This window comes from Sebastes fasciatus, chromosome 13, assembly GCF_043250625.1.
Source record: "Sebastes fasciatus isolate fSebFas1 chromosome 13, fSebFas1.pri, whole genome shotgun sequence".
NCBI classification, from domain to species: Eukaryota; Metazoa; Chordata; class Actinopteri; order Perciformes; family Sebastidae; genus Sebastes; species Sebastes fasciatus.
Genome location: NC_133807.1, coordinates 5905761 through 5931713, shown reverse-complemented (window position 1 = coordinate 5931713; position 25953 = coordinate 5905761). Strand labels below are relative to the sequence as shown.

The 25953-nt window shown below is 41.7% G+C and overlaps 1 protein-coding gene across 5 annotated transcripts in view; it reads right to left on the bottom strand.

The window, feature by feature from the left end:
- Positions 1-25953, bottom strand: part of LOC141780044 (voltage-gated potassium channel KCNC1-like) — an 83067-nt gene that overhangs the window by 20103 nt on the left and 37011 nt on the right. For all 5 annotated transcript variants that reach the window (XM_074655105.1, XM_074655107.1, XM_074655108.1 and 2 more), the window contains exons 2-4: positions 24066-24197; positions 21192-22053; positions 17476-17688 (exon numbers count right to left, since the gene is read on the bottom strand). In XM_074655105.1, coding sequence (XP_074511206.1) covers positions 17476-17688; positions 21192-22053; positions 24066-24197 — 1207 coding nt within the window. The remainder of the gene's footprint in view (positions 1-17475; positions 17689-21191; positions 22054-24065; positions 24198-25953) is intronic.

Below are 25953 nucleotides of genomic sequence, written 5' to 3'. Positions count from 1 at the left end.
TCTTCTGTAAATATCACAATCATATACATATGGTACATATGGAGGAGAAGTTAATCATTTTAGTGCAGGACTACCCGGAGCTTTATGATCCGTCCGACGGACTATTTTACCGCTTCGCCCTTTCTGTCCGAGGACGGCACTACATCCGGTTGAACGGTCAGCCAGACTGACACACAGAAATCGAGTGTAAAGCTACTGTTTTATTTTATTTATTTATTTAACCTTTATTTAACCAGGAGTAAAAACTCATTGAGATTAAAAATCTCTTTTCCAAGAGTGTCCTGGCCAAGATAGGTAGCAGCACAGTTACACGGTTGAAAATTACAGAATCATAAGGTATCAAAAAACATTCATCGGCATTCAAAACATCTACAACCAGATGCGCTTGTTTCCAAATCTTTTAGAATCACTTTAAAGACATTCAGTGAGACTAGCTCTCCAAGTTTCAGGTCATTTTGCAGCTGATTCCAAGAAGAGGGAGCGGCATACTTGAACGCTCTTTTTCCCAGTTCAGTACGGACTTTGAGGACAGTTAGTAGGATTAAGTCCTGTGAGCGAAGACATTAACTTCCCGTACTTTTTTGAAGGATGTAGGTCCATAGGTAAGACGGAAGCAGACCAATAATAGCCTGATAAATAAGAACACGCCAGTGGTTCAGTCTACGGGTGGACGAGGCAGACCATCCTACCCGAGCATACAAAGAGCAGTGGTGCATAAGCGCTTTAAAATTTGTAATAAATCTCAGTGCTCCATGGTAGACAGTATCCAGCATGCATAGGCTCTTAGAAGATGTATATAACATCGCCGTAGTCCAGCACAGACATAAAGGTTCGCTACGACAAGCCTCTTTTTGGCCTTTGAAGGACGGCGTCGCTCTCATGTTTGAGCACGCCCGTCGCACGTCTACATTGACATTGCAAAAAGATAAGCCTGCAAGCCTGCAGCTATTAAATTAAGACAGCTTGATTAAGTCAACCAATGAGATTACTTCTGGCCCCGGAACAGTTCAATGTTTTCAAAAAGTCAAACTTTGATTTCTAAGCAAGAAGCTAAGCGAGTGCTCACAGTGTAGCAGCTTTAGCTGTTAGCTGTGCCGTGATGGGTGGTGACTTGTTGTACATACCTCCACTCAGTCAGACTTTAGTAACACAACGCAGGGGGAGAGACTGAGGAGGGTAGCCTGAGGATGGGATGGATACACCAGTGTTAGAATGGGATGGGGAGACATTAGGGAGGAGGGGAAAGGAAAGGAACAAGGGGTTGATGGGAAATGGAGGGAGGGAGGAGGGAGAGAGGAGGTAGAAGTAGAGGGGAGAGTGAATGGGATGGAATTAGCTAATTGTATTTTTACGCCAGAAGAGACTTTTAGGGTCGAAGGACAGAGGGTGTCGTATGTTGTACAGATTGTAAAGTCCCCATGAGGCAAATCTGTGATTTATGATATTGGGTTTTATCAACCCGTAAGTTCCCTTCGGCATCGGAAACCACTGCATGGAGGCACCCTTTAGCAACAGTATGTGACGAACCGGGCTTCCAATATAAACCCACCTGCGGCGTTATTCGACAGTCGGAGCAAGTGACGTAGTATTAATAGCGTGAGAGTCACGCCGTCCCTGGTCCGTCCAAAAGTAACGCAAGAGGCGTACCCTGTACGTTGGTCTCTGATGCCGAGGGGCACTGACCGAGCGCCGGTGTTGGTTTTATAAATAACATTGACTTGACTTGGGAAACTTATGTTATTTCGTTTCTATGTCTCTGCAGAGGAAGGAAGTACGTTGATGTACAATACTCAAAAATAATTGCTATATCAACATCAACTAATTCTAACCAGTTAGTTATGGATGGAGATTTGATGTGAAATGTCTAAAAGCAATCAGTTGTTTGGTATATTGTATTAATATTGTACTTTATACTATAGAGTTAACTTACAATAACAGAACTTGCAAACGGAGTAATACAATATATACAAATAAAACAGGTATGTGAAAACATGTACTCACTGGATTACGTTTGTCTTACATTCCAACGCTGCCTAGACTGAACGTAATCAGACGTAAAGTACCTGTCAGCATCACTATCTCATTTATATTTGCACCAATAACTACAGATGTAACGTTGGACACATTGAACTTTAATTTGTTAAAGATTAAGGCTGGTGTTAATCTATATTTTTTCTGTCAACAAATAACATTAAAAGACACAAACCAACAATGACTCTCTCAATACTTTCTGTCTGTGGCTCTCAACGCTAAACGTGTAATCTAAGATATCGACCATGGTAAACATTACCTCCTAAACATCAGCATGGTAACATTTTCATTGTAAGTACATTAGTATGCTGATAGCCTTTTGCTGAGAACCCTGTTGTGCCTATACAGTAACAGCCCCACAGACTCATTTCCTAAAACAGCTGGTAAATGTAGTCTTTAGCAAACGTTACTCAAACATGAGGACATAGCTGCATTTGCTGGGGACTATTTTCAGTGGCGGATTAATCCACATTTGGTGCTCCAGTGAGTATTTGTGGCAGCAGGACGGTGTATGTGGGATTGAGTCAAAATAAACTACAGTGTGTGTGTTCATGGTAATGCCCAGTGCAGCAGCGTGGCTTATTGATGTGTTTTTAATAAATGGAGCTCTATGGCACAGAGGAAGAAGATATATCAGGCTTCACACACACACACACACACACACACAATACGTGTTAATATGAACAGTTCATTGTTGGTTTGGGATTTGTTGACAAGAAAGATATAGAATATCACCAGACATGTTAAGTGTAATACTTCCCGCTGATAGAAACCACATAAAGTCTGTTTTTGCAACAGTCTCATGGCAGTTTGTGAAATAGTCACAACATTTAATCTATTTGATTCGTGTACATAAACATGAATTTCCCTTTTTTGTCACAACTTTCAACAATGTATTTTTCGTGCTTTTTCCTACGAATGTCCAGCAACACCTGACACACGTGAAAAATTTCCGCTCCACTCTTTTCAAAATAAAACTACTCAGTTAGGCTTATGGAAAGATTGACATGGTTAGGCTTAGGCACAGGCTTAGGCAAAACTACTTAGTTAGGTTTAGGAAAAGAGGGTGGTTTTGGTTTACATAACGTCGGAAGTGCAATAACTTAAATACAGAAGTTCTGTGACAAAAACTACTTATTTAGGTTTAGGAAAAGATCGACTTGGTTAGGCTTAAACAACAAACTATTTAGTTAGGCTTAGACAACAAACTACTTAGTTAGGTTTAGGAATAGATCGATTTGGTTAGGCTTAGACAGCAAACTACTTAGTTAGGTTTAGGAATAGATCGATTTGGTTAGGCTTAGACAGCAAACTACTTAGTTAGGTTTAGGAATAGATCGATTTGGTTAGGCTTAGACAGCAAACTACTTAGTTAGGCTTAGGAAAAGATTAATTTGGTTAGGCTTAGACAACAAACTACTTAGTAAGGCTTAGGAAAAGATCGATTTGGTTTGGCTTAGACAACAAAACTATTTAGTTAGTCTTAGGAAAAGATCGATTTGGTTAGGATTAGACAACAAACTACTTTATTAGGCTAAGGAAAAGATCCATTTGCTTAGGATTAGACAACAACACTACTTAGTTAGGCTTAGGAAAAGATGATGGTTGTGATGAAGTGCTGAAACATAAATTACGAATAAATCAACTTCACAATTATGTGGATTTCATACGAATTGATTTCGTGCCGACCATAATGACAAAAATGTGACATTTGTGTCTATGTACACGAATCACTTAATCACGTTTTGTGACTATTTCACGAACTGCTGTGCGACTGGGCTGGTTTTTGTCCGTAACTGTCATCATCTTTTCAAATTGACAGCCACATGGTTACCAGCAGTCTAAACAATCATTATACTTCCAACAATGTCAAATATTGCTGTGATTGTGTTTTCAATCACACGTTTTGATATACATGTAGAGTTGTATCTATGATCTGTGATCATTGTAATGGATAAATGGGATTCCTCCAGGGAAAGGGAGAATAGACAAACGTGAGAATGGAGAGTGATGAAAAGGTGGTGGGTGGAAAGAGGAGTGCAGAGAGGCCGAGGAAGAAGGTGGTAAAGGGGAGAGAGGGAGGAAGAAAGGGGAAGGGGAAGAGGAAGGGTACACAGAAGTGAACAACCAGGGCAAATATTATCGCAACAACAATCTGCATGCAAAATATTGATCAACATGTGTTTCAGTTTACAGCAAAATGCTCATTATTTTAGCTATTTGGAAATAATTACAAAAACGTATTTTTACTTTTCAAACACCATATGGCCACACACAACCTGCAATTTAGTGTTATCATTGGAAACCACATGTGGATTTTTAGATTGTCAAGAAATAATATTTGCAACAAATACAGACATATAAAAATACAATATGACATTACCAACGCATTTCAACCGTAGGGTTAAAAAGTACATACATACATATAACATGTATGTATGTGACATGTGACGCAGCTCATTCACAACTGAGATAGGAAGAGGACAGAAAGACAAAGAGGAAAGACACACGCACACAAGTAGAACATAGGAAAGAAGTATATATAGAGAGAGTCTTATTGCTATATGTTAACACAGAGACACACATTGAAGATAACAGTATGAAAACACAAACCATGAAAAATACTATGCAGAGAGAGAGAGATGCACATGCAGAACATTTATAAGGATGAAGCAGGCAGTAGAACCTGAACAGATAATACTGGGGTTATATGAATGATCCACTAATGAAGGTTCTATTTACCCAAACAAACCAAATTAGTGAGCAATATTTCACAGAATGAAAAACAAAGAAATGTTGGGGGAAGTACAGAAAACGTCTGAGTATAAAACTACCAAAAAACACTACATAGAGTCTGACAATTTCTATACTTGACTGAAACGATTAATGAGTGCAGAGGTCTACGGTGGCTCAACACGCAACTTGAGAAAGCACAAGCAAACACACGAAACACAATCACATGAAGGAAACATCTCCATCACGTTTTATCTAGACAGAAAAACAACCTAGTATCCCAACAATTGACCACAGCAACCCTGTCTCCTGCAAAATTACGTTCCCATAGCCTACAACTTAAACTGCATTCTCAATTATTCAAAGACTGTTTTTTTAAAATGAATCAGCTGGAAGCAAAAAAAACAGCTGAAGCTAAACTTTAGCTCCAACTCATGAAGCTAACGTTAGCTTACCTAGCTGATAAAATCTGCCAGCAACAGCTGTCATTTCAATCGACAAAATTGACGGTCGCCGTCTAGAAATGCAATACATTCTCACTCCCAAATCGTCAAATACCGCCGCTTGGTCAGCGCCCCTCGGCATCGGAGACCAACGCATTTGGTAGCCGTCTTGTGTTACTTTTGGATGGACCAGGGACGGTGTGTCAATGTACACTTGTTACATGCATAGCGTCCTTTCAAAATAAACTTCCGTATTCACAGGAAGTTAGGTTTAGGCAACACAACCACTTAGGTAGGATTAGGAAGCGGTCGTGGTTGACGTCCACTGACTAACGGGGCTGACGATACTAAGCGGCTCACGTGACTATAGCGACTCACAGGACTGAAGATAAGTATGAGTCACGTGACTTAAGACTGACGTGACAATGTAATAAAGCTACTTTTAGTTTCACACAGGACACGAACAGCGGTCTCCTGGTTGAAAGTCTTGGGTTTGTTTGACCCATCCAACAAACCTCCCACCCTCCCTTAGCGGACTCTCACGCTCTTTATACTCCGTCACTTGCTCTGACCGTCTATCAACGCCACGGGTGGGATTATATTGGAGTTAGCTGAAAGCCCGGTTCGTCACATACTGTTGCTAAATGGTGACTCCGTGCGTCGGTCTCCAATGCCGAGGTGCACTTACCAAAACGGAGGTATGTGACGAGTTGGGAGTGAGAACGGGTTGAGAAATGAGAAACTGCTTTAGTCTATCTCTGTCTGAAATCAATGACCCATTGTTTCAAAAAATCGCTATGAAATTTCACCATAAATCTGCCACCCTTACCGTTGGAAATTGCCCGTGTGCCGTGCCAGAGAACGTCCGTTAGTTTTAAATGCTCGCCGGAAACCTCTGCTGTGTTTTGTACGACTTGCAGTGTTTCTGTATCTGCTTGTGTTTTCCTATTCGTATGCTGTGAATGTGCTGTCAAAGTGATGAATGTGCTTCTTAATTCGTTGGTGTTTTGCTCTTCTTATTCGTCTATTTGTATGCATTTTCTCACTGTGTAGCTGCAGAGTGCTGAGTTATCTGCAGCCACAATGTAAAGTCTCATTCTTTTCCATGTGAGGATTTGTCTGAGTAAACCCTGAGCCATTAGGTATAACCTTTACCGAACAATTACAGTCACGGCAATTCTCTGGTTTACCACTGATTCTTACTTACATGGTTTTAAACTCACAATTTCTCTACAAGCATAATCTACATAATCGATAAGTTTGCACTTTCCTTGGTAAACATGATCCTCCTCCTGACACCGTTGTGGCTCAACTGTTGTAGTATAGCACTCAGGAAATAAAATAATGTGAGTGCAATCCAATAGGCCTCGGGGGATTCTCACCACCAATAATGATTAAATACTAGCCTAAAGGCCATCGATCATCGGTTGGAGAAAATTAAAGTGAAAGAAAAACAGGCTGTGTGTGAATGAGAGATAAACAGAGTGAAATCTGGTGTAAAGAGAGTCAGGTGGTACGAGCTCAAGAGAGAGAGAATGAAAAAGAGAGTGATGGGGGCTCTCCATTCTGTTATGGCGCAGCGTATCTCCTTACATCAGGGGAGCCCCTAAGTAAGACTCAAGAGTCAGTTCAGGCCAATGGTATCTGTCTGTCAATGAACAGAATCAATATTTTTTTTTCTACTGAGAACAACGAGAGAGAAAGACAATTATGGGGAAAAAAAGACCAAGGGGAGACAGGACAGCAGTCAGAGAGAGAGAGAGAGAGAGAGTGAGAGAGAGAGAGAGAGAGAGAGAGAGAGAGAGAGGGAGAGAGAGAGAGAGAGCATGAAATACAAAGCAACGGAGTGATTAATGCAACATTTGATTCTTCTATTCGACCTCCTCCCACTCGCTGATTAGGTTTCCCAATGAGAGGGGAGATAGACGTGTACAGTATCATAATGCAGAGTGTGTCTGCTGCCTTTGAAAAGTAATGCAGTCAGGAGGAGGGTGTAATGTGCGGTCTTGGCCTTTAGAGGCGCTAGCGCCACTGCACCAACATTCTCTCTCCAGCTACTACCTCTCCTCAGGTTCTTTTCTCTTCCCTAAAAGAGAGCAGGCAGTGTTGTCCTCTTTGCATTCCAGCAGGCAGAACACTCTCTGACCATTTATCCTGTTTTGTACTGAGACAGCGAGAAAACCTTAACAAGTTGCAGAGTCACAGGAATACAGAGCTGTGGTGGGATTCTTTCTTTGGAGACTACAGGCGTCAGTCCGACCATTTCTAAACACCTTTCTATGACGCCCATGTCTATAATGCATTATAAACATACTTATAATGCCTTATAATCTGCTTATAGCACTGCATAATCATAGATATAAGGACTCATAAATATTCATAATGCTTTGTAACAATAAGAAAAACACACTTTAAAGCATGTTATAATGACTTATGAGGTCAAGTATCATAATACTTCATAACTGCTGGTCACTCAGTGACATTTTGTTTTGCAAGGATCATAGTGTATTATATTTCCCATAGTTATACTACATTATAGTATTTTTATAATACATTATAATGCATTATAATGTGATTAGTAAAGCGAAAAAAATAACTATATATATGCAAAAACACACAAAATTATTTTTTACTTAACTTTAAGCAAACAATGAGCACTGAGAGTAATTTATAATCTCATTATGATGCGTCATAACAGTGATCATAATGCATTATAAAGAGATTGGAATGTATTACAATTATGGAAATTGTAAAACACTATGATCCTTGTCAAAAATAAAATAAACATTGAGTGACCAGCAATTATGAAGTATTATGATACTTGACCATATAAGTCATTATAAAATGCTTTATGATTATTGTTATAAAGTATTTCTGAGTGATTATAAACTATGATTATACAGGAGCAAACTCTGACTTCTTTTAAATCGAGGCTGAAGACTTTTCTTGCCGCTGCCTTTCATTAAATCATTTCTTGCACTCTAACTTTTATTCTTGTATTTTACACCTGTCTTGTTCTATTTTAGCTTGTTTTAATTTTCTCTCGGCTCTTCAGTGACTGCTTTTAATTGTTTTCGAATGTCCTTTTGTGGTGTGCGTTTTTTACATTTTGTCTCGATGCTTTTGATGTTTTATGTAACGCACTTTGAATTGCCTTGTTGCTAAAATGTGCTATATAAATACATTTGCCTTCGCCTTACTGTTTATGTGGGTAGTTTATCAAACAAGTTCTCAGGTATTACCTACAGTTCATATGCTTCGGCTTGGCTTCCCAAGTATTATTTTGCACTTTCCTTTCATTTCTTGGTTCACAGGACGTCCTTGACGTTGTGCATCGGCACCATTTACCTCACAAAAGGTTTAATTTGTCTTGCCATTGGTTTCCCCTTTGGCTCCACTGCATGGTTAGTGAAAATGCAGCCCACTGTATCAATATGAATCAATAATGCAATCAAACGCCAAGCCTTGACCCAAAATGCTTTGCTGCACCAAGTCCCAGAATTCCCCTGTCCACTGTTTCCGTAGCAACAGCGGGGAGATAAGGAGAAAGTGAGAGAGCGAGAAGAAAAAAAAAGAGAGGGTGGAGCGATGGTGGGGTAATAATCAAAGGATGGGAACGTAATAAACATGACGTACAAACATAAAAAAGATTTTAAAAAATAACACATTAAACCCCCCCCCAAAAAAATATATATATATTAACTATATCAATGAGGTAAAAAAAATATTCAAAACACATCTGCACATTTCCAACACTAACATAGATAGATAGATAGATAGATAGATAGATAGATAGATAGATAGATAGATAGATAGATAGATAGATAGATAGATAGATAGATAGATAGACCTCAGCCTCAGAGGGACAGATAATCAGACAAGCTGACAAAGAGAGCAAGAAAGATACTCCTAATTGTTTGACCTCCGGTGACTTGTGCCCTTGAGAGCCAGGATCACCAAAAGGTCAAAGCGTTGCATTTCATAAAATAAAACCATGACCAAGCTACAAACAAACCACCGGAAATCCCTCTGGCGGGGGGCGAAGCAAAGGTGCATGTTGAAGAGTTTTGCATTAATAGGGATTTTTGTTATAGTGCTGTCAAGTCTTATTTCAGCCTTTTTGAACCAGAAGTAGTAGCTTGCGCCCCTGCCACCACCCCCACCTCCAACTATTGCTTGCTCATACAAAAGAACAAGAGGCCGGACAAAAAAAAAGCAGAAGAAGAGGAGCAAAAAAGTTGCACAGAAGGGGGTAAAGGAGCGTTACAATGTGATGCTGTCCTTTCAGAATACCTCCAAAATGCTCAAGTCTTTCATTCTTCCCGCCCACCGCAACCATAGATGTGACAAGAGTTGGGTTACAGTGACAGCAGTGACATTAAGATCCGTAATTAATATCCCATCCAAGTACAGAATGATCTGCGATAATGTCAGCGAGAGGAAGGGAGGAAGGAAAGAGGAGTGTCGTAGAGGGACTGGAAGAGAGCCCTATAGTCTGGTGGCACTTTTTTTTAAGCAAAAGCCCGGCGGACATTTTTGAACTGCGCGTGAGAATTGCGATTTCTTGAGGTGTGCTTGATTTATCTTGACCAGTCGCAATGAGAAGATTACTTAAGATAAATAAAGCAATTTTTTTTTTTCCAGAGGTAGTCAGCTAATCATTTTTGTTCCAGTGCATTTGAAGCTTTTAGAGCGCAGAGAGAGAAAGCTAAGAGGCCATCACAGCACAGCAAACAGCGCCACCACTATGCTTGTTACCACAGCCCTTCAAAGATGTTCTTATACTTACCTGAATGTGTGTGGGTGAGTGTGTGTGTGGGTGTGTCTTTTTGGGTAATAGAGTTTTGTCTGTCTTTCTTTCTGCCTGCTCATCTATCTGCTGGTCTGTCAAAGAACCTGCTAGATCTTGTGTGTTTTTGTACTTGAAACATTAGCCGTCTTAGCTAACGTAGACCTTCGAAGCATTACAGCAGTCAGTGTTCCAGCCCGGCCAGGCAGAGAGTCAGACACGGCTCAGCTACAATCTTAAAGTGCAATGGGAACTTTTTTTTTAAAGCCTTTTTGTTATAGAAAATTGTTCCTTTGAAAAGATCCAATCAGCCCGAGTCCTATGAGCACCAAAGTCTGCTGTAAAAACCAAACAGCGCTCTCTGCCGGCTGAGCTGTAAAAACTGACCTGAGCTCAGTTCCAGAGAAGAGGACAGAGGAAACCGACCGACCAACCAATCAGCAACCAGCTCTCACTGGCCTGGCCGGGCAACGAGCCAACCGGCGCGCAGCAGCCGCTTTCACTCTGGCACCCATTGCAAAACACGTTCCCCTTTTATTCCTGTATTTTTGGTTATATTTTTTTGGTGAAAAACTCACTCAGTATTGTGGTGAAAAACACTTTTTTTTAATTTCCAATAATATAATATTTGATTGCTCTCAAGAGGACAATAAGTCCTAACTGCATTGTAGAGTCTGCAGACCAAATAGTTGTAACACATGAAGCCAGCCACCTTCTCCCCCCAGAAGCAGTCTGGCAATAACAACCCTCCCGGCCCATTTGGGAACCAGGCTGACTTTAGAGCCAAAGTGCTTTCATGTGGGGAGGGTTGGCGGGGACGTGACTGCACCCCCCCTATCTGTAAGTACCAGAGTGAGAAGAGACCGGGTGAGAGGAGGAGAAGGAGGAGGAAGAGGAGGAGCAGGAGGAGGGGAAGACAGCTACACACGAAGTACAGACACACACACACACAGAAAAGGACGGACATACGGACAGAAACAAAGAAAGAAAAAAAAACAGAGAAACGGACAGACAAACAGACAGATGGATAGTGTAACACAGACCAACAAGAGCCAACGTACAAACGCATGACCTGACACAACCTGGGGAAGGAGACAGTAACACAACAACAACAACAACAAAATAACAACAACAGCAACAGCACGCATCACACATGGACCCGCACTGTGAACTTTGACCTTTTTTTTTTACACCCCGCTCTGACCCCCGTGAGCTGTCCTCTCCCTGGTGGTTACAACATACTGCAGGTGTAAAGAGGGAAGGCATATCTCTTTCACACACACACACACACACACACAAATGAACAGTACATAGAGGCATGCGTTTAGTCACACGGTCACATGCTCGCAGACTCACACAGTGTGTTCAGTTGGTTAAGTGGTGTTAGGATCTGTGTGTGCGTGTGTGTGTGTGTGTGTGTGTGTGTGTGTGTGTGTGTGTGTGTGTACACAACTGTGAGTGCTGATTCTTCTCACAGTGATTTGTGGTGTCTGTATCGGTATCACTCTAAGGGCATTGGTACTGGTATCTTAATTTTTCTAAACAATACCCAGTGAACTGTAGCTGCCGTGCTAACCGCTACCTCAGTAGCCAGCTAGGAGGAGCTAGAGCTAGTCAGTCACAACAACGCTTTGCTGTTTTGAATGCTAATATGAGCGGACCCATGGGGGAGCACTGAGAATGGTACCTGAATGCAGGCGGTACACATGGAACTAGTTTATACAGTTTTGCTTAGATACATAGTTTTCTGAACCTTTACAAATAATAATTGGCCATGGCGGAGGTTATGTTTTCAACAGTGTTGGTTTGTTGGTTTGTTTGTCCGTTGGCAGGATTACTCCAAAAGTTTGCGATGGATTTGAATGAAATTTTTTGGAGGGGTGGGATATGGCACAATGGACAATCCATTCGATTTTAGTGGCGATCCGGATCATGATCCGGATTCTGGAATTTTTTTAAGGATCTCGAACAGCCAGAACATTGCAGTGTAACTGATGACGTGTTGATGACGCATGACCCCGCCTCTTTCCTTCAGAGAGAGAGAGACAGAGAGAGAGCGGGCGTTGGGTGCGGAGGAAAACTGTTGATTCGGCATTTTCTTTCACATTAAACTCTGTGAAATTACAGTTGAGTTCGACCAAAGCACACTTGGTGATTGTTGGAAAGAGTAACGACGACGGTTTAGGTGAGTTTTATTTTGTTTCTCTCCAGTTTGAATCAAGTGTTTTACGATGCTCCGCTGGTGGTCTGTGCTCTCCGAGTGCCATTATAGTTATTTTATAGTACTGACAAAAAGGCGATGATAATTTCTCTACAAAAATGTGCTTGCAAAAAATATGTTTCTGACGTTCTCAATATGTCCCTTTGTGTGTACAAAATGTACAAAATTGAAGCATAAATATAACTCCATATATATAACTTTATGGATAGGAATGTATTTGTATTATCTGTGCCAAGGGATGTATTGTAGTATACTGTATGTTGGGCCTATAATTAGCTTTATGCTACATTCATTTAAGACTGGCATTGATGAACTGTAGCAGTAGCAAAACACCATTGATGGTGAAAATATATCCTTCATACAGGAGACAGATACACACTTTCACCGTTCACATTATGTCAATTATTATAATAATTCCTTAACTAAATAAAGAATAAATTCCTATTATTATTATTATTATTAACAAAATACTACTGTTGATCGAAATGAAATAAAATAGACAAGTCAGTGTTTGGATCAAGCCTTTTACAGTGTATCGACAAAACACACACACACATACTCACACACCATGCATATGCCCCCCCTCCCCACACACACCCTACACACCGCTATTATTCACTGTATGATGCTGAACCACACTTAAAAGCTTTACAGTAACAAGCAACCTGCATGCACCTTTATACATTCAACCTGTGTGTGTTGTGTGTGTGTGTGTGTGTGTGTGTGTGTGTGTGTGTGTGTGTGTGTGTGTGTGTGTGTGTGTGTGTGTGAGTGTGTGTGTGTGTGTGTGTGTGTGTGTGTGTGTGTGTGTGTGTGTGTGTGTGTGTGTGTGTGTGTGTGTGTGTGTGTGTGTGTGTTGGTATCTCACAGTGTACTGTCATGTTTTAGTCTCTGGTCTGAGCTAATTTAATCTAATGTAGTTTAGTTTAAATTGACCTATTCGTGTGTAGTCCAGTCTAAGAAAATGTAATCTGTCTAGTGAGGTCTATTTTAATATTTTTACAATTCATTGTAATCTAATCAAGTCCTAGTCTAATCTAATGTGATGTAGTCTAGTTTAGTCTAGTCTAGTCTAACCTAATCTGGTTCAATCTAATCTAAATTAATCTAATATAATCTAGTTTAACGTGGTCTAACTGAATCTAATCTAGTCAAATGTAGTTTAATTAGACCTATTGACCTACTGATTTTATTTAATATAGTTTAGTCCAGTCTAGTCCAATTGAATCTAGTCCAGTCTAGTTGAATCTATTTTTTTAATCTAGTCTAGTCTAGTCTAACGCAATCGTGTCTAATCTAGTTTTGTTTAACCCATTTAGTCTAATCTAATCTAATTGTATCTAATCTAATCTAATACATTTCAATATACTCTAATCAAGTCTAGTCTAGTCGAGCCAAGTTTACATTCTGGTCTAGTCTAGTCTAATTTAATCTAATCTGATCTAGTGGGATCTATTCTAATCTAATGTAGTTTAGTTTAATTTGGCCTATTTTAGTGCAGTCTAGTCTAAGAAAGTTTAATCTAGTCTAGTGAGGTCTATTCTAATATTCTTCCAATTCATATAATCTAATCAAGTCCCATCTAGTCTAATCTGGTTAATTCTAATCTAAATTAATCTAATATAATCTAGTTTAGTCTGGTCTGATTTAATGTAGTCTAGTCGAATGTAATCTAGTCTAGTCTAGTATAATTAGACCTATTTTAGTCTAGTCTTAATCTAATCTAATCTGGTTCAATCTAATCTAAATTAATCTAATCTAGTATAGTCCAGTCTAGTATAGTCTAGTCCAATAGAATCTAGTCCAGTCTAGTCTAATCAATTTATTTTTTTAATCAATTCTAGTCTGGTGGAATGTAATCTGGTCTAATTTGGTTTAACACATTTTAGTCGAATCTATTCTAATCTAATGTCATCAAATCTTTTCTAATCAATTTGAATATACTGCCTCGTCTAATCAAGTTGAATCTAATCTAATCTTTGGTTTGCGCAGACAGTAAAGTTGAGGTTGTATTATTGGCTGTGTGGAGGAGTTACCTCTGTGTTTCTATGGTTTGATCCAGGAAGAGGTGGAGTTAACACTGAGCTCCTGCTGTAGCAGAGGCCCCTCCGGCTTGAACCACACCTCTCCCAGGGAGGAAGTCACACTGCTGGACTCTGAGCCATCTGTGTGTGTGTGTGTGTGTGTGTTTATATCGTGCAGTGTGTTTGTGTGAGTCAGGGGAAATAGCATGTGGGGAGTGTGTAGAAGAGTGTATTGGGTGTTAAAAGGTGAAAGGTCGGGGGGTTGTATTTGAAAACAAAATTATTAGCAGGTCAAGGTGGCAGTAGGCAATATGATAGCAGGAAAATGAATGGAAGATGAGGGAAAACCATGAAAGCAAACAAGGAAATGAGGATGAAATGAAGAAAGAATGGAGTGTGGGGAGGAGAGAGAGAGAGAGAGAGAGAGAGAGAGGAAGAGTTAATTGATGAATTACAGCATGGAAAAGTGAGAAAAAGAAAAGTGTGATAGATAGAGTGACAAGCTGAGAAAGAGACAGACAAGAGGAGAACAATGAAGAAGCATGATGTGATGAACAGGAATGACACTCATCTGATCTCGCATGTTCTGCCAGATCAGATTCAAAATACTGCACGTTTACACATGAAGAGTTTCATTTCAAAACAAGAACATCCAGAAACAGATTTTTACAACATTCAAATGTTAGTTCCAATAAGAGCATGATGTTAGCACTTAAAAGGATAAGGCTGGAGATGTTTTGTATTTCTCTTTTTTGTCAATCAAATCCCATGAAAAGACCATAATTAACAATGAATGTATCTACTAACAAGTGTGTATCAAAGCCTGATATATCTTCTTCCTCTGTGCTATTGAGCTCCATTGTTCATAAACACTATGGTTTTTCTTTTACTCAATCTCACATACACCATCCCGCTGCCACTAATACTCACCAGAGCACCACATATACATACAAATCCGCAACTGAAAATAGTCCCCAATTTCCTCCTTTTCCAGAGTAACGCTTGCTAAAAACTAAAGTATCCAGCTGTATCCAGAGGATCTACAGCCATGCTAGCATCTCTGTGAGACACACTTACTAAAGCACAGCAGTGCTTTGAGCTGAATGCTAATATCAGCATTCTAACATGCTCACAGTGGCAATGCTAACATGCCGACGCAGGTTGACTATGTTCACCATCTTGGTTGAGCGTGTTAGTAGGTAAACTTAAATTTGGAGCGTTATTTAGCCTCCTTCTCGACAAGCTAGTATGACATGGTTGGTACCGATGGATTCATCAGGTTTTAAAACTGAGCTTTAAAACTGAGCCTGCTCCAACCTAAAAATCACAAGTTGTGTTAAAGAAATTAGTGGCGTTAAAACAGATTTGCGTTAACGCGTTATTATTATCACGTTAACTTCCACAGCCCTGGTCTGAGAAGAGATCTAATCTGGCCAGATTAACTCTGTGGCTGCAGAGGCTTTAAGACCATTTCATGCCACTGATATAAAGATGATATAATAGCATAATAATGCCAGTACACTGTTTAAAAGCGCAATGGACTTTTAATTCTTAAGAATATTCATACATTGGAATTGGAAAGTGCAAAAAATATATATATATATTAAATTAAAATATCCTAAATAAATGAAAATAAATCAAATAAAACCACACAACCAAAACAATAAATAAAATGGACAATCAGGCTCTGTTAACAAAAATGTCCAATGTCTAAGCAATGTCCATGTCTTCTAATATGAATACCCTGCTGTTTATTCTGGCATCTTGTTGGCGAAAATGTTGGTGACATTCTTGTGTCAGCAAACACGCATGTAAACACAACGGGGCAATATCGAGGTCAGCAAAAATGACCAAGGTCGTGTCCATACATCGTCAGTAACATAATTATCATGACAGGCCTACGTGTTAGCAGATTCAAAGCTCTAAAGCTCTAAATAAAAGCTCACTTTTGCTATTTAGTACTAACACAACGTACAGCTGAGGCTGATGGGAAGGCCATTAGTTGTGCTTGTATTTGGTCAAAAAACAAAGTTTTGGACAAATTTCAATTTTGACCTGATGATGGTGCCAGAAGAAAAGCGGGGGACATATATGTATAATAAAATAATTTAAAAAAAGAATATATTATTATGTATACATGAACCTACACTCCCTGTCATTCCCTAATTTTCTTTTATTCTACATGTTTTGACCTGGAAGACCATTTGAGGATTGTAAGTGTGAGTTAAGCCATTTGAACAAACAACCGATGCTAATATTCTTGTGCCTTTTCATGGGATTTGTTGATAGTAAAAAAACACTTATCTGTATTTTAAAACCTCTCTGTATCAAACACGACATAATCTCAATAAAGGACAGTGTTTTGAAATGAAACATGTTTAGCTGCATGTACACAGTTTAACACAAAGAACTGTATCAGCTATGATAGAACATAGAAATACAGCATATACACAGAAGACCGGTGTTATCCTGCATGTACAGTAGTGTTGCTGAGTGACTGTTGACCCACCTCAAGTGAGGAATCATCTGCAGAATCTGAATAATTGCATTAATTGACCACCAATTCACAGAAAAAAAGCTGTCATGAATACTCGTGTGTGTGTTACAGCACAGTAAATCCAGTCACTTCAACATCAGCGCACATAGTGCTGCAGCAGCCTCTGCAGGACCTCTGCAGTACAGATGCAGGATAAATGCATGAAGGGGACTTCCTCTACTACAGCTGTAGTTTGAAGGTGTGACACACAGAATGATGGAGGGAAGTGGGAGGGAAATGTAATATGGTGTGTGTGTTGCTGAGTCTCAGTTTTAGCTCTCAATGCCTGTTGAATATTTTGAATTACAAATATATTTGTTGTCTGTATGGCGTGTGTGCTTTTGCATCTACCTTTTGTTGTATATGTGCATCTTATTCTAAAGGTCCGGGAGGGTGGGCATAATACCATGAACACCTTTATACTGTTAGGTGTTTCTATTATTTTGTCCACCACCTGTATGTATGTGAGTACAATAATGTGTGCTTGTAACATACGTGTCTACATGTGCGTGTTGATGTTTTTTGCACACTACACACACTGTCAGCACGTATCAATCAGGACCATGCATCGACCGACAGCCCACTGCTGTCACTCAAGTACCACCCTACCCCCGCTCCTCCTCCTCCTTCTCCTCCTCCTCCTCCTCCTCCTCCTTTTTCCCCCTCAATCCTCCGCCTCCCCCCCTCCGCCTTCCTACCTTTTCGAACGTTCCCGTCCGTCGTGCGCTGGAACTCCCCGGCGCTCAGCAGGAAGCAGGCCCGGTCGTGCGGGTAGCGCTCGCGGCTGGTGGTGGAGCCGAGGCCCCCGGTGGCCGGGCTACGTTCGTCCCCAAGGACCTGGTCGATGGTGGGGCAGTCCTCATTGGCCAGGGCCGCCGCATTAGCCGCCGCATCGCCATTCTGCTTGGAATCTGGGAGAAGGAGAAGGAGAGATGTGGAAAGGGGGGAGGGGAGGTAAAGAAAAAAGGAATGGTAGAAGAGGGAGCAGTGAGGAGGTGACAGAAGAGAAGCAGGGATGTTGAGAAATGGTGCAGGAGGAGAGAAAGGAAAAGTCATGGTGAGAGGATAAAGAGGAGAGGAAAGGAGACATGGAAAGGAGATGGGAGGAAACATGGGGAGGATACAGAAAAGGTCAAAATAACAAATTGAGAGAAAATGCAGAAGAATACAGAAAACAAAGTGGAAAAAAAAGATAGAATGTGAAAGAAGGAGGAGTGGGGGAGTTGAGAGTGAGAGTGAGGAGGAGGAGGAGGGGGACATAAAAGAAGAGAAGATTAATGGTCGGGAGAGAGGAGGAGGAGTATGCAGGGGCACCCATTGAGAGAAACAGGGAAGGTAAAAGGATGAGAGCATAAAAGCAATAAAAATGGAAAAGGGAGATAAGAAGGACTCAGAGGACGACAAGGAGAAACCGAAGCGGGAATGCGGGAGGTGAAAGAGAAGTGGTGGGGGAAAAAAATGATTAGGTGGTAAAAAGAAAAATGAAAGAGGGTAAAGAGAGGATGGAGAAGCAATAGAAGAGGGGGGGGGGAGAGGGAGAGGGGGGGGGTAAAGGGACGTTAGTGCCTTGTGATAGCTATCCTGATCACATGACCAACACACTGCAGCAGAGCAGGCTGTAGACACACACACACACACACACACACACACACACACACACACACTTCACATACTCACACACAGCATTTAACAGTACTGAACGAGAGAGACTAAACAAAGGTGTGGGACAAAATAATACTGTACCACACGCACACACACACACACACACACGCACACACGCACACACACACACACACACACACACACACACTAAAGAGGAAATGGCTACAGGGGAAGCAGTGTTTGTAGCTTTCAACACAGCTGTCAAATCTGTCTAATCTGATATGATTTACTGCTCAAGACTAACAGACACAGGCCAGAGGGGGGTGGACACACACATACACAGAGGACACAAATGTCTGCACACAATAAACTAAGAAACTCTGGTCGGGGTTATTCTGGAAGAGAACGAGCCCGTGCATCGCGTCGTACGATCGCGTCAGAAAAGCGCTTTGTTAGTTTTTTCTAAACGGCCATAAGGAAGGCGGAGTGAAAAGTCGTCCGTTTACCTTTTTTTAACAGTTTTTCTTTTTACAATGAGATACATGATTAAATATAGAGATAACAGAACCAGCCGATTAGACTGTTGTCAGGCTGTTAAATAGGCGTTAGCAGTCGCTATAAGCCCCATAGATGCGGGTAGGGGCGAGTAGGTTTTCACATCTATTCACATGGTAGATCACCAAAAGAAGGTATAAAAGACCACAACAGCGACTTCTAGTGGTCGTAGTAATTATGACAGGAGCAGAAGCAGAAGTCAGGCGCTGTAGTAAAGACAGTGTGAAACTCCACATAGGGTGGAGGTTGGTGATGATGGATGGGACACAAAACACAGGGTTTTCACCCGGAGTTCAATGTGTAGTTGTCTTTGTGTTCATAGTTATTTAACGTGATTTTTTTCCCTAAACTTAACTATTTTTTTTTTTTTTTTGCCTAAACCTAAAGAAGTTGTAGTTTTGTTGCTTAAACCTAAAGAAGCCTTTTTGTTTCTGTTCAAAACGTGACATTTCATTCAGTTTTACATGTTAGAACGTGTTTCACTTTCACTTTTACAACATAGTAGGCGTAGTAGGCTCCTAATGACCCACATCTATGGTGCTTATAGGGACTGATCACGCCTATTTAATGGCCTGATAACAGTCAAATCGGGTTACAGAGCACATGTTCAGTGTTGCACACACATGTTCACATGAACATTTTTGGACTCTCTCAAGGTAATCTAAAGAGGGCCATTCATGGTTTTGCGTTGGCCACCATGGTTCTCCTACACACTTGGCACACAGGAAGAAGTTTTGGTTGGTTGCAATCTGCAACTTCACCGCTAAATGCCGCCAAATCATACAGACTGGCTTCTTCAATGGGCTCAGTTGCATTTTGCGCATCTTTAGTGCTAATTTCCAAAGATGTGCAGAACCAAAAGGAGGGAACTTATGATATGCAACAGTGCGTGTGCAAATGCTTTGTTAAAAGCAAGTGTTTAAGTGCTTAAAATCACACTCACACACACTGATTACATGCCAGTTTGCTGTCAGACACTCTGGTGGCAAGCCAATCTCAAGGCTATTCATAGTTATAAACCTTAAATCCTGTAAAAGCACAAACTGCAACTCCACCACAAGCAGCAAGCCGCCCCACACACACACACACACTCACACACATTCGTGTATCAGTGCAGATGATGGACATGTCAATTAAAACAGCAGAGCAGAGATGAGATGACCTGGATCAATGTTTCGACAGGCAGAAAATACTGTATATCTATATAGACCCAATCCAGGATTATCTGAACGATGTCAGCCTTGGTGGTTCAGCATCTGGCTGTGAGAGGGAAGAGATGGATTTTGTCGCGAGAAAGTAATAAGCTTTTTTTTTCCAGCTTTCTCGTCCCATCGTAAATTAAAATCTATTTTAGTGTACTCCTCTCTAGGAAGAACGAGGACATCAGCAAAGTTATTTACAGCTTCAAAACCTGTTAGATACACACTCCTTCCATCAATTTGGTGCTTGAAATTTGACCTCTGGTCATCGGTTTGACGAGAAAGTGAGAAACTTGGACAGTTTTAAATGATTATTTTTTGTTAAGGCCACTCCAGTGATTAACTTTAGAATTTGGAACTCTATAAGTAGTAAAGAAGAAAAAGATGACATGTCGGGAACAAAAACAAACCCTTTCTCAACCAAAGTTAACCATGTGCAAAACAACATCCAAGCCACAAATACAAAAACATGTCCAATGACCTCTACTGCTCAACCAGAGCCATGTTTCAACAATCTCAAATCAAATTGAAGCCCTTCTTAATGACTTTCACAGTGAAATTCACTCTAAATGCCTTTGTTTTGGGGTAAGATGTGATATTGGCTCAAATTAGATACACGATTCAGAGGTGTTTTACTGAAACCGCTCCAATTAGTGTTTAAACAATTAACCAATCGTCCTCCGCAAGCAGATTCCTTGTTTGTGGCGATTCAGTTGACATGAATTTATTTCACTTAATTTACTCACTAAATGTTGCTGTTTATATCTCGTCTGGCCTGGGAACGCCTCGGGGTCCCCCAGGAAGAGCTGGAAAACATTGCTGGGGCGACCCCGGATAATAGATGGTTGGATGGATGTTGCTTTTTAAAATGCTTGTTTGGCTGGGCCTTTACATTTGGATGCTGAACTTCAGTTATATAAGGTACTTTCAAGTCCGCTTTTTATTTTGAAAAACTTTACCATCTTTTTTCCCCTCACAGCCACACACTTTATGGACTTTCAAGGCCCATTGGAACCCCTAAAATGTAGGTATGATCCCATTTCTGGTCAATCACTCACCTGCCCTGTTGATCTCGATGATCTCCTCCTGTGCCAGTGGGCAGTCTCCAGTACCCATCATGCTGCCGGATCCCACCACGCCCGGCCCGAGCACATTGCCCATCAGCCTGTGCGGCGAGGCGGTTGCCATGGCCAGGGCGTCTGGCTTGCAGTAGTTGGGGCTGCCGGGCTGTGGCGCTCGGGGGATGTGCTTGTTCCTCTTCTTGGGGAGCTTCTGCTTGGCCATCGCCAGGGAGTAGTACATGCCGAAGTTGTTGACGATGACGGGCACAGGCATGGCGATGGTCAGCACACCGGCCAAGGCGCAGAGGGCACCCACCAGCATTCCTGACCATGTCTCAGGGTACATATCCCCGTAGCCCAGCGTGGTCATGGTCACCACAGCCCACCAGAACCCAATGGGGATGTTCTTGAAGCTGGTGTGGACCGCGGCTGTTGGATCGTCAGGGTCGGCACCGATGCGTTCAGCATAGTAGATCATGGTAGCAAAGATGAGGACGCCCAGCGCCAGGAAGATGATGAGCAACAGGAACTCATTGGTGCTCGCCCGCAGAGTGTGGCCCAGGACCCGCAAACCGACAAAGTGACGAGTCAGCTTGAATATACGCAGGATACGTACAAAGCGCACCACACGCAGGAAGCTCAGCACGTCTTTGGCTGTTTTGGAGGAGAGGCCGCTCAGCGCCACCTCCAGGTAAAATGGCACGATGGCCACAAAGTCTATGATGTTAAGGGCGCTGCGGAAGAACTCTGCCTTGTCGGGGCAGAAGACGACACGGGCGAACACCTCAACGGTGAACCAAATGACGCAGACGCCTTCCACATATGTCAGCCAGCCATCTGTGACTACCTCATACACTATCTGCAGGGCAGAAGAAACAAAAAACATGGGTTAGTTGATTTTACAATACTCATTCACTTATTCATTCATTACAAGGTATAAGCCCAGAGGCAAAATACCATGTTCCTACCAATTCCTCTTACCTATACACATGGGTGTATAAAACAATAGAAAATAAAAATACATAACTCATATTAGTGCAATCCTAACTAACCTCTAGCTAACCCCTTCCGGCACAGATAACATTCAACACTACCTCTGAATCAAGCTAAATAGCACTAGTAGCAGCAACAATTCAGCTCACAAAATCCTGAGGAAACAATGTCAAACCATGAATAAAAGACAATTAAACTCAGTTCATGAGGCCTTTAATATTGGGTTCATAAAAGATACTTCTCATGTTATGTATCCTGTACTGCTGTACGGACTAGTTAGCTTGATAGAAACTTAGTAACTACTACAACACTTCTCTCACCAACTGACTTTCTCCATCACCTGAGTGACCTTCTAACAACCAAAGTTATGTCTCATTAAAGGGGCAATCCACCGATTTTACACATAGTTACAGTTAACTAGTTATGAGCAGCACTACTTGGTTTGTGAAAACAAGTCTGAGAAGAAAAAAAAAACAATTGTATTGCCATAAGGGATATCTTGGCTTGGGTTTAAAGACAACAAATTTAAGGGTGTGGGCTTTTACCTTTAAAGTGGAAATGAAATGTTAAACCAAGTTAAGCTGGTTTACTAAAGGGATTTCCACTCCAATGAACAATTATATAACAAACATAACAAATGTCAGCATTTAAAAAAAAAGAAGAAGATATTTTTCATCTTTCTTGGCAAGAGCGCCGCCATGTTGTAGTACTCTAGCCTGTGACGTCACGAGGTTGGTTGGCTCGGCTGAGTGACATAGATACAACGGTAGAGACCGTGAGAGATGGACACTGAGGAGACACAGGACAGAAGAAAACAAAAGAGGGGGCACTATTGTAACTCGGTTATACTCCCAAGCCGATGGACACTCGGACACCACGGTGCGATGACTGGGCCTACCCCGTCCACACCGCTCGGAGCTGCCACTGACAGCAGCCCACCGAGTCGGTCCGTGTGCGCGTCGGCTTGGGAGTACAACCGAGTTAGATAGTTAGTCATTTAGTTTGCTAGTTGAAGGAGAACATATGTAACATTAGGCCGATAACGTCTGTAGTGTTTGCTTTGGTGACAAGTTTTACTTTGTGACGGTAGTTTTGGCGTGCTAATGTTGAGCTAGCTAGCTAGCAGAAGCTACCAGCAAGTTACATAAACAAACGCTATAACGTGGGCTTTCAGAATAAAGTAGTGCTTTCAACGTAAATTTTCTTAGCGACCCTGTCTTTGAACGGTCTGAAGGAGACAGCAGAGGAGGAGAGACAGGTGATCAGAGAGGGGAGAGGACGGGAGATAGAGAGACAGTCGGCTGCAGCTGGACTCAGTGCCTGTTGGAGGACTCTTTCAGTGCCACTAGCCAGCGCTGCAGTAACTTACTGATCTCTGTTTCAGCGTCAGTTTATGAAATGGACTGTTTTGTACTTGGTTTTAACATTATAAAGCTCATCTTTACATCCAGGAATAACACAAGAGTGTCCCCTCTTTTGTTTTCGTCTGTCCCGTCTCTCCTCAGTTTGTGTCTTTCACGGTCTCTACCGTTGTATCTGTAGCCGAGCCAACCAACCTCGTGATGTCACAGGCTAGAGTACTGCAACGTGGCGGCGCTCTTTTGCCACGAAAAATTAAACAGATCTTCTTTATTTCTTTTAAATGAAGACATTTGTTATGTTTGTTATATAATTGTTCATAAGAATGATATATGTTCCATCATGGGAAATGTAGGACTGAGCATTTTTGGGATGAAAAATCTGGATATCTCATCCTTGGCTTCGTCTCACGAATCTCCCAACTTTATAGAACAGCAATTCTAGATTGCTGCAGTGTCCAGTCACATTAACATCTCTAATACTGAAAAAAATAAACATTTGACTAAAACTTCACTGTACCTCCTGATGCGTCACGTTGCCAACGGTGACATTCTCTGTTTTGTTGTAGATGGTGTTGAAGGCTTCGTGGGTCTCCAGGCAGAAGGTGGAGATGGAGAGCAGGATGAAGAAAAGCGAGCCGAACGCCACATACTGCGGAGAGAGAAAAACAGAGGGGGGGGAGTGTTACAAATACAGTTTGCACATCAAGCATACATCATCATCTTTTATTCAAGTAATACTACAGGAAACTGTCACATCTGCACGCCAACATTTTGTCTTTGTTCAGGTTAAGCCTTTGCCATTAGTATTTTGGTGTTCATGTGATTGCTGGTGGGGGGAGGAGGAGTTTGGGCCATTGCAGTATGTGGAAAAGCAGTGGTTATGCCAACAGGCTGCAGATAGGGGGCACCAGCAACACACTGAGGAGAGTGGAGGAATGCTGTTAATTCAGTGCAAATGTCCTGACTGCTGCAATCCCATTGATAACAGTGCAGTCAGAGACATAGAGGGAGGGATGATGGATGGAGTGTGTAAAAGTAATGAGGTACACAGGGTTCCTCTGTGCGTGTGTGTGTGTTTGAAAGAGAGAAAGTGAAAAAAGATAGATACACGGTGTGTGTAAAGAGAAAATAAGCGGGTATACGTGAACAATGGAGGAATAAGGAGATGTGTGCATTACTGTGAGCACCGTTATGAAATCACACATGTCATGTATCGTAGAATGTATGTAGATCTGCCACGCGTATTGAGCAGTCTTTTTTTCTATCAGCATGGGATCAATAATCATCTATTTGTCGTAGACCACTGACACACATGCACGCACACACACACGCACCATCAACCTTGCGTCTAGAAAATCATTCATATATTTTATGTAGCGTATTATCAGTCATTTTCTGTACAGTGCTCACGCGTGTGTAATGAGATTTTCTTTTCTCTGCAGCATCCCCCAGCCCCCTACCATTCCTTGCCCTCCCATCTCCCCCCCCTCCCCACCTTCCTACAGTACGACTCTCTCTCTCTTTCTCCCTGTGCTCTATGCAGTGAGCTGCCTGGATGTGTCGGGGTCCTCCCAGTGTGTGCGGAGTGGCAGTCGTCTTCCTAAACGCCGGGATAGATGTCAATGTTCGTTCACAGTCACGCGTACGTAAATCTCAAGGACTCCTAACATCATTCAGGCTTGTTTTCTGAACCCCTTTCCTTCCTTTTAACACTGATGTTTGTTCTCCCCAAATGTCCTGCTACACGATCATGCAGATACTGAGCTGCCTAGATACTGACAACATATCAATGTTTGGCTGGACTGCAGAGCCCTGCCAGTCCTACAAACGCAAAAGTCTGTCACTGAGTGAGTGACTGAGTGATGAAGTTACACGATTGGTCGGCCGAGTGTTGGAGTTTCCTCATTGGCCGTTGCTCTTTCAAAATAAAAAAGTCGGGAACAGTCCTTTATAGGCGAATAAGTCCAGCGCGACGGAAAACTTGGACCAAGCTGTAAAACTGGGCGATCTAGTTCTAAAATGAAACCAGGAACCAATCTGGTGTGTTCCACGATCGGGTACATCACCGCTTGAACGGCCAGTTGAGTGGAGCGGCGCATCCTTTATTGTCCTCGTCGGACCTGGTGAGCATGTACTGATGGATTTAACATCATAGACATGACCGCTGACTATTTGTATAACAATTTAGCCGCAAATTCACAGACTGACCGTACAAGGTCTACACCGGTTTTGACCGAGTCTTGTTTTTCTTCAAATTAGCTGAGGTACCATCTTTGCCACATACTCCCTCTCTCTGGTTTGGTCTCCACCAACTCCTGAGACAAAAAAACTGTCTTTTAGCTGCTAATTGCTCCACTGTGTTCCCCAGCTAGTCTCTAATTGTGTCCGTCCGACCGGTCTCCTGG